Source organism: Leptonychotes weddellii, chromosome 4 (assembly GCF_054177405.1).
Source record: "Leptonychotes weddellii isolate Sample4059 chromosome 4, ASM5417740v2, whole genome shotgun sequence".
NCBI lineage: Eukaryota > Metazoa > Chordata > Mammalia > Carnivora > Phocidae > Leptonychotes > Leptonychotes weddellii.
This window is the reverse complement of record NC_138372.1, coordinates 15,432,858-15,442,697: the sequence shown is the minus strand read 5'-3', so window position 1 is coordinate 15,442,697 and position 9,840 is coordinate 15,432,858. Positions and strand designations below refer to the sequence as shown.

The following is a 9,840-nucleotide window of genomic DNA, read 5'->3' as shown; positions in this document are numbered from 1 at the left end:
CCCCTGCATCTGGTCTTGGAGTCTGTGATGGTTGGTGCAGGGTTGGGGGCTGGGGCCAGGCTGGCAGAGCCGGGAGAGGCTCCTCTCCTCTCTTCCTCTTCTGCTCCTATGACATTCTGAGGAGGAAGGGGCTGTTGAGCAGTTGAGGGTTCCAACCCTGACCCCCCACCTGCCACCGGTGTCCATCAGGGTGAGGCCTTCGGCTTCGCTGAACATCGGTTCCTCCTCCGTATATGGGGGTTTCCAATCACTCCCATGCAGGGCAGTGGTGAGGACCCAGCGCATGAGGCATGTGCAGTGCTTAGCCTGGAGCAGGAGTTCACAGCTCCGCCCCTGCCCACCAAGTGACCCTTAGGGCCTCGGTCTCCCCATCTGTCCCTCCACCCTGTGGCCCAGGGTTGCAGAGTGTGGGCTGAGAGTAAGGATGTGAATGAACTTGGCCTCGGAAGTCCCCAGCAGGGGGAGGGCTGGGAAGAGCAAAAACTAGACACAGCCTTGGTGGGGGGCCCCCCATCTTCCATTCTCAGCTTGTTTGCGCCTGGGTCTGTGTTGTCCAGCAGGTGGCAGCCTCGGCCCATGCTCAGCCTGCCTTGCCCCGCAGCCAGGCTCCAACTCCGCCTGAGCCTGTTCCCCTCCTCCAGGCCTGGCCAGCGATTTGCCTCAGGGAGGCTGGGGGCGGGGACGGGGCGGGGGGTGCATCTCGGTGGAATTTAGGATAAGGGGCAACCAGACACTCCCTGCGCTCACGTTTCTCTAGCCTGGTCTCTCCCACCACTTACAGGGGCTGCACTCCTGACATCTTCGAGTCCCATTGCAATGAAAGGAGCTCCCCACTTTGGGGTCAGGCAGAGCTGGTTCAAATCTAGGTCCTGCCACTCTCTAGCAGTGTGACCGTGGGTAGGGATCTCCTTTCTCTGAGCCTCAGTTAAGAGGGATTGCTAAGATTCAGTGCATCAGTGGCTACGAAATGTCCAGCACATCGTAGGTGCTCAAAGATCTGTTTCATTTCCTGGTCCATGGGAGCGTGTATTCTGGGCAGGGAGGCGGAGAGCTGGGGCAGAGCGGAGGCCCGAAGGAGGCAGAGGGGCCGGAGGAGGCCAGCTCGGAGCTGGGGCTGCAGCGGGGTCACCCTCTTCTTCCCGACCCCCAGAAGCTGTTGGTGGGGCAGCCCTGCCCCAGGAGAGGGTCTTGGGAGTCTGTCAGAGGCCTGGGGAGGGGGGAGGTATGGGTTTGTGAGGACTCCCAGGCTGCCCGTGTGTCAGTCAGTAGGTGGGAGAGACCGTTCCTGTGGCTCAGAGAATGGCCCAGTGGGAGCGCGAGCGGGTGTGAGGGTCAGCGGGTGAGAGAACCGGGGCATTTCTAAGGCACATGCGTGTTGGAGGGTGAGGAGGACGTGTGCACCTGCGCGGCAGGGGTGTGTCTGGGACGCATGTCACAAGGTTGCGTGTGTGTGTGTGTGTTTGTGTGTGTCCTTCTGACAGTTTAGGAGGGGCACTCGGGTATCTGAGGCAGGGAGCACCTGGGTACGACAGCACGTACACCCCAAGTATGTCTGTGCGTTTGAAGGTGTAACGAGTGTGCATGTCCAGGGCTGTGCACGGGGCGTCAGGGAGCGGCTTGGGTATGTGCTGAGGGAGGGGATCACTGTGCCGTGTTTCAGTGGGGAGTCGGCAGGTCTCAGTCCGGGAATGTGGGTCCACGTGCATCTCGCGGGAGACGAGTGTGCATGTGTGGTGTGTGTAGAGGGCACAAGTGGTTTCCTTTGGGAAAATGCACAGGGCATTAGACATCCTCAGGACTGAACTCCTGGGCTCCTTATTGTCTTCACATTCAAAGGACATGGTAGGGCTTCTTGCCTCTGAGCAGCTCTGGACAGGCTAAGTGGGACCCTGGGAATAGGCACCATGAGTGCTCCAGACCTTCTCAGTCCTAGCCCGGGAGGGGTGCCCAGCCCAGGAGGGAGGCAGCCCCAGCCTCTATGCCTGCTCAGGGGGAAGCCCAGGGCTGGACTCAGGAAACCTGGCTTTGGGGAGGACTTGGGTCAGGTTGGCTTGGGCCAACTGCTCCCCATCTCTGAGTCTTGCCCGCTGGTTCAGGGTTGACAAGCAGGTGTCACTTGTCAGGCATGTGGCTGTGGGGGCTGGCAAGGGTCACAGTTACACACACACAGGCTTGGGTACCAGTAAGATCCGGGTTCAAATCCCAACTCCTCTTCTTCAACACTGACCTTGGGCTTTATGTCCACCCCCACGCTCCAGCCTGCTTCATTATCCGGAAAGTAGGGTCGTGATACCCGCCTCACCCCTCAGCTGTACAGATTAAACAAAATACAGTAATAGCTCAAACTTCCATAGCCCTTACTATGAATCAGGCACTGCTCTGCAGTTTTCATGTACTAAGTCATTCAATCCTCCCAACAAGCCTTTGATTAGGAAGTGCCGTTGTTATTCCCGTTTTACAGATAAGGAAACTGAGTTCCCTGAAGTTATATCATACACACACGGTTGGCCAACTGGTAAGTGGTGGCCCTAGGATTTGAACCCAGGCCGATGAGGCTCCCAGGACCTGCTAAATACATGTTGTAAAATACAAAATATGGGCCTGCCTTGTAAGCACTCAACACTGTCATTCTTATGCTCCCTCTCAGCGTCCAGCGTAGCAACCGAACCTCAGGCTCAGCACACACGGACTCAGGTGTTTATTCTAGAAAGAATTCTAAGAAATCCATCTTCTTACACTGTGCAGTGGGCAGCAAGTTCTCGGGGCCCCGGGAGCCAGCCCTCTCCCTCAGACAGCTAAAGCAACAGCACCCCCATACAGAGCAGACCATAGAAACCAGAGAGGTGGAGGGAGTGGGCCAGAGTCACACAGCAGGAAGCATGTGCGGCCAGGGGCGGGAGGGTCCTTCCCCGGGCTCAGATGGACGGGAAGATGAGGAAGCCGCTGAAGACGCTATCCGCCTCAGAACCCTGGTAAATGCGGCCCTTGGCGGGGTCTTTTTCAATCCAGACCTGGTCCCCTTGCTGTAGCTGGAGAACCATACCCCCGGACACCACCTGGAAAATTCCCTTGCTGTTGGTGTCACAGAAGCCCAAGGAGCGCCGGAACGGGCCCCTCCCAGACGACACGATGGACAGGCAGATGTCCCACTTGGACACCACCTGGAAAGTGAAGTAATAGTAGCCGGGCACAGCACAGAGGAACCGGCCCGTGTGGTTCTGGTATGGGCCTTCCTGGTTGGTGATGACCGTGTCGAAGATGACCACGTTGCCACCCATTGGTGGGTTCCGCCTTATGGCTGAGAAGGCCGGCCGTGGCTGGTCCTTGATGTTTCCTGGGTTGCCCTTGATGCCTTTCGGTCCTGGGAAGCCAGGGAGCCCCAGGGGGCCACTGGGCCCAGGGAAGCCCATGTTGCCAGGGCTTCCCGGGGACCCAGGGTCCCCTTGGTCTCCTTTAAGGCCTCGGATGCCCGTCCGCATGCCAGGAGCCCCTGTGGGGAGAAAGGCCAGATCTGGAGGGGGAGTCCAGTGTCCACCAGTCCTCAGGGAGATAGCTGGGACTCTTGACTGCTGTGGGATAGAGGATGGGGGAGTACCTGGGCCTTCAAGACCTTGATTCTGGCTGGCTGTGTGACCTTGGGCAAGTGTTTCAACCTCTGAGCCTCAGCTTCCTTATCTCTAAAGTGGAGAAAAGTGGGAACAGGTACTTGGAAGCTGTCAGGTTCTGGCAAAAACAGGACACGGGTTCCTCCGCTGGGCCCTGCCCATGGCTGTGTCCTCCACACCCCGCTGGGCCACTGCCCTTGACTTCTTCAGCTACATTTAGGAGGCCTGGATGCCAATTATTGCAAATGTCTATGCAGATCTTACTGGTCTGCTATGGACTGGGAGGCTCAAGGGGACTGAGACTTTCCCTTTCCGCTCTGAGCATGTCCTCCTCCCTTTTCCTTCACCCCCAACCTTTTTTCTAGAATGTGAGTTTCTGAAGCCGGAAGGGGCTGGGAATGGGGAAGCAGGGACAGAGTTGGGTGGCGGGGGGGACCTGGAAGGAAGCAAGAAGGATAGTTGCCATGAATTAATCCTTTCTATGTGCCAGGTGGGTTTATTGTTTCGTTTTATAGACGAGGAAACCGAGGCTCAGAGAGGGTCAGTAACTTGCTCAAGGTCACACAGCAAGATGAGTCTCCTCTGTCTAAAGGCTAGCGCCTTATTCATTCTGGTAACTGAACAATAACCCAGGACTGTGCACTGCTCCAAGACCTTTCACATTTGTTGCTTGTGGTGGTCCGTGAGAAAGAGGACTCAAGCAGGAAGGGATATACGGAGAGGCCTGGCAGCCTGGGGACATGCTGAGGGAGGAGGCTAGGTTCCCCTTGGCCCCTGGGACCAAGTGCAGAGTGTAGGGGCTTCACGTGGGGGCCCAGGTGGATTCCTGCTTCTTGGTGCCACCCCCAAGCCTCCACCCGGAGGCCAGGCCCAGCCAAGGGATGAGGGGCTGGGGTCTAGAGGGACGGGCTTACCGGGCTCCCCTTGCTCCCCCTTGAGGCCTGGCCGTCCGTCTCGGCCGGGTGGTCCTGCAGCCCCATTCCTCCCATTCGGTGCTCGGCACACATCCTGGGTCACTGTAGAGGCCAGGGATATGGCCAGCACACAGACCACCAGCCAGCCCCACGGGGCCTCCATGATGCCACTATGGAGACATGGGGCAGGGCTAGACCTCACACACTCACACACACCCGTCTCGTACGTACACTTGAATCCCACACCTACAGTGATATCTACACATCCCCCCACCACCGAGGCACATACACACCTCAAAGGCCTTCGATGTCTGCCTTCCACCAAACTCCAGTGACCCCACACATATATGAAGAACCAGAAATTTGCACAGATACCCATAAACTGAGCACACCCACAGAGTTACACACTTAGATGCACAAACCTAGCCTCTGATCCCACACCTACAAACACAGTGAGCAAACTCAAAATCCACTACACACTCCTAGATGCACAAATTGACACCCAAATAGACCCCATTTCTCACTTGGCCAGACACCCACATTCATATACTCCTACAGATGATCAATTCCATTGAACAAATATTTATTGAGCGCCTACTCCTTATTTAATTAACACTCTCTCACCCAGATGGCAGAGCTGTGCGTACACACAGGAATTCACAGCCCCCTGACACAACACGTGTGCTCACTCTCCTACACACTCAGCCCCTTTCAGCACCCACCGGACCCTCTATGGGACCCCTGTGCTGGCTCTGACACTCCCACCCTTTCTCCAGCTTCTTGTGTTTTTTTTGGTGGGGCGTCCAAACCCAGGAACTCTGGTTAGAGGGGATGGGTCTATGTCACCACCTCCCACTATCTCCCAAACCTAGGAGTGAAGAGGTCCTGGATCAGGGCTCCCCTGCCCCCCCACACCTCGCCAACTCTGTCCTGGCCCAGAACCCTGGGTCAGTGTTCTCCCTTTCCTGCCTTTGTAGTCTAGCCCCCTAGGCCAGCTCCCCTGGCTCCCTGAACTTCACAGCCCCCTCCCCCCTCCTCGGGCGCTGGCCTTACCTGCCTCAGCTGGGCGACAGTTCAGCTGGATGCTCCTGTCCTCCACCCAGGGGCCCAGGGACCGCTGTGGGACACCCAGCAGGGGTGGTGCCTGCCTGGCTGTGGCCAAGTTTCACATCCTTTCCTACTTCCTCTTCTCCTTCCCTGGGCCGCCCCGCCATGCCCCAGGGGCCAGAGGCCTCCCGGAGACAGTTTGAGCAGACCTCAGCAAGACTGGGACACTGGACGTCCCCCCTTCTCCCTGCCCACGCACGCAAGCTGGTGTGGGGGCAGGGACAGCAAGGCGGGAGTCTGCAAGGACGGAGGCCAAGGAGGGGGTCCTGGGTGGGGTATGAGAACCAGGGAAACACAGAACATCAGGGCAGATGGGGTTTTTTTGAAAGTCAGTAACTTGTAAGACTTTTTCACGATTATGAAAGCAACATGTATTCATTGTCAAAAGCTTGGAAAATACAGAAAAACACAAAGGACAGTGCGGTAGTGAGGAGAAGCTTAGTAATCAGCTTTCTAGACCTGCCACTTCCTAGTTGCCCTTGGGAAGTTACTTAACCTCCTGGAGCCTCGGTTTTCTTATTCATAAATTGGGAACAACAGATTCTACCTCATCGGAGTATTATAAAGTTTCAATGACATAATATACATAAAAAACACTTGGCACGTGAGGAACACTTCATAATTAGCTTTTATCAAATTTAAAAAACAGCAACAAAAGCCCATAAATGCTACCATCTAAAGAGTTACCCTTTGGCTGGATCATCTAGCCTTACTTACTCTTGCTGACAGGGTGCTCACTACCTGTCGGCCCACCTCACTTCACCAGCTTGGACCCTGAGCACACTTTAGATTTAGCTACTCTGTCTCCCCAGGCTGGAGACTGATATGTTCAGTCTTTCTGTTTCTTCCCATGACCATCCCCCCACCCCCACCTCCAAGGGAAGAGGAGGAGGGGAAAACTGAAGGCTATTGACATGGGCAGATGAAGATGGTCTAGGGCCAGGGTTTTCAAGCTTCTGGGACTCCTTTTTCATTTGCAATCCTGTGTGGCACCCAGTATGTATCTGTCAGATACAAATGGGGGTTCCGTGGATAAGAGTGGGGGCCCAGAGCAACTCCTGTCAGCCCCTCTCTTGCTCCCAGGGATTCAGGAGGTTAGGAGAGCAGGAATCTCACAGGCTGTGCCCACATGTAAATCACTGTGTAACCTCGGGCAAGCCACATCATTTCTCTGGACCTCAGTTTCGTTATCTGTAAAATGGGGATGATATAGCCTCCTCATTGGGCCACTAAGGGATCCTACGGAGAAGCTGATACTGTCAAACACCACATTAAAATAAGTCATCATTATTAATAATATCTGTGTGACCTTGGGCAAGTTACCTAATCAGTCCGAGCCTCACCCCCATCTCTCAAGGTGAGGGAGTGGTGGGAGGCAGTAAGTTTGCGTCCTGTAACACCCCTCCCAGCACCCATCTTCTCTGACTGCAGCATGTCAGTCTTGCTTCCCTGCAAGAGGGGTTAGAAATATCATGTGTTGGAGCCAAAAGGGCCAGCCTGATGGCTCCCATTTCACAGCTGAGGAAACTAAAGACCAGAGACAGCAATACTTGCCCGAGTTCACAAAGAAAGTGGGAGAGTCAGCATGAGGAAAAACCAAATACTATGAAAAGCTTTTCAAAGTATAGTTTTCAAAATTGTGACTACACCATTCTTATAGAAATATATAGTAAGCACATGTGAATTTTTTGTGTGTAGCTTATTAATGAAGGAACCAGCAGGATGACAAAGCTAGTTCAACGAAGGATACGAGAAGAAAACACTTATATGTACCTATATATAGAGAGAGGAGAGAGATTTAGTAAAGACAAAAACAACAATAACCCAAAAACTAGAATTCTGGAATATTCATAAGGTTGCTAAGTTAGATGCAAAACTGGTGAATGTTTATAGGGCAATAAAATCATAATGTTGGGGGTTATCTTCTTTATTATCATTTGCATGATTTCTCTACCAGACAAAAATAATTGGCAACTTATCAGTTTTCTACCAGCTAACAGCGATCTTTACAGAGCCTGGGCCCTGATCAATAGCAAATAATAAGTCAAGCAAAGTGACATTCCCCTAGAGTGTCAGATGACCCTTAGAAGGGCTTGTTAGACAATGTTTTAATTTGACTTTGAAAGGACACCGGTTATCTATTTGCCTTATTTCCAAGTATTGGATGATTTTACTTATCAGGCTGTTGCAAGAGTATAAACGCTTCCAAAGAAATAAAAGCCATCGATAGTAATGAACGTATCAGTGTGAAAGTAAATGGGTCACCGATAGCCCTGTGAATGTCACATCAGAGACACCTTCAGTCAGAAGGGATGGATGGTGTTCTTCCTTTTCCTCCAGAGCTTGGATCCTGGAGGAGAGAAGTGGGGTTGGGGGAGGTGGGGAGGGTGGGAGGAGTGCGGGAGGTAGGGGAGGTGGGGGGATGAGAGGCCCTGTAATTCCTGTAGAGTCATGATCCGTGAGGCCCAGGTGTAGTTAGGAGTCTAAGCAATAACCAAAACACAATTTTTAAATCACTCGAATTCTTTATGGTGGAGTCACATCTCACCCAAGGGTTGGGTTCCAAAAATCAGCATATTAGGCAAAAATTGTAAATGGCCAGTATTACCACTGGGAAAAAAAGAATATTAGGAAAGCGCCATGTTGGAGACCATATTATCACTTCGCTATAGTCCTGCACTATCAGTTTTGGCTTTGACGTTAGAACAGAGTTCTCTTTCTTCAGTAGGGTAGCAATTGGCTAATGGATATCCCCCTCACCCTCCAAAACAAGAACGGAATCTTGAAAGACTGGGACCACGCACTGCTGAGAAGTTTAGACCATGAGGGGCTCATGGGGTGAGAGGCAGACTTGGGGAAGACAGGTCCATTCAGCTCTCCCTGTCCATGCTCACTCCAGAAATAGGCTTCTTGAGGGTCTAGGGTGATGGTAGCATCTGCTACCTTATTGAAATTGGGATTTGTAGCTCTTTGTCTCTCTGAGTCTTATTAGGCAAAACGCAGATTGTCAACTGTTACAGAACATGGCTCTGAAGTTCTCGTATTTCTTTTTTTAATCAAAAAAATTGAAGTATAATTTACATACAGTAAAATGCAGAGATCTTTTTCTTTTATGAGAGAGAGAGAGAGAAAGAGAGGCAGAGGGAGAGGGAGAGAGAGAATCTTAAGCAGCCTCCAGGCCCAGCGGGGCTCGATCTCACCCCCCTCCATGTGTGTGTCTGTCCGTTTCTTATAGCTGAGTAGTGTAAGTGCATATATCACATCTCATCACGCCCTTCCCCATTGGTGGGTATTTTTGGTCATGATGAGTTGAGCTGCTAAGAACGTTCTCCTACAAGCCCCCCTCTGCCTCTGCAGCCCCCATGCACTCAGTTCTCTGCTGTGCTGTTTGCACACCATGAAGGAGGCACAGAGTTCACACCCATACCCCGTCCCCCCCATCCACTGCCCTGCACGCATCGCTCTCTTCAACACCCCCCCCTCAAAAAAACCCACAAACCTCCTGGACCCTCCGCCTGAACCTCTTTTTCTCCTTCTCCCCCCTTCCCATTCCACTCCCCCTTGCTCTTTATTATGGAGATTGTCTTAATCACAGGTCTTTCTTCTTTGGGGCTAAATCCTTCCCCGCCTCTTGGGCCTTCTTCACCACCCAATAAGATCAGGGTTCTTGTTGGCAAGGTTGGCAGGGTGGGTTGGGAATTGGGGAGGGAGCTGTCAGAGCCTGCCACATGTCTTCAGCTCACATTCTTCATTCTTTGCCTCTCTCGGCAGATAAAAGCGCTTTAGGGGATTGTTTTATGAAAAATGGAGGGGACTGTAAACAACAAATAATTTGTTGGGGAGATGAGAGGCAGCATGGGTTCAAATTCAGCATCCGCCTTCCGTTTGCTGTGTGCTCTTGCATGAGAGAACTTCTGTGTTTGGGGGTGACAACTGACCCCTCCAACTGTGATGAGGCTTTGGATCTGTGTGACTTGCCCCTGGTGCCAGGTAGGCACTTAGCAAATGTCCTGTCTTCTCCTCTTTCCCCTACCTGCCAGTCAGGGCACCTGGGTACAGTTCTAGTTGAGAAGTTTGGGAAAGAAAATGTAAAAGGAAAACAAAAGAAGGCAAAAGCAATTTCACTGGGGGAAGGTGAAGAAAAATAGGAAGAAAACAAGCCCCCTGTAACTGCTGGGGCCTGCTGAAGCCCAGCATCCTGGACACCCAGAGGG

General features: G+C 52.8%; 1 protein-coding gene across 1 annotated transcript; it reads right to left on the bottom strand.

Annotated features, from left to right (window-relative positions):
- Positions 1-2,683: 2,683 nt before the first annotated feature.
- C1QA (complement C1q A chain) lies at positions 2,684-5,766 on the bottom strand. Its single transcript, XM_031033514.2, has 3 exons — positions 5,573-5,766; positions 4,520-4,689; positions 2,684-3,490 (listed from the first exon to the last, which is right to left on the bottom strand). The coding sequence occupies exons 2-3, from the start codon at positions 4,680-4,682 to the stop codon at positions 2,916-2,918; spliced, it is 738 nt and encodes a 245-aa protein (XP_030889374.1). The 5' UTR covers positions 4,683-4,689; positions 5,573-5,766; the 3' UTR covers positions 2,684-2,915.
- Between the last annotated feature and the right edge of the window lie 4,074 nt (positions 5,767-9,840).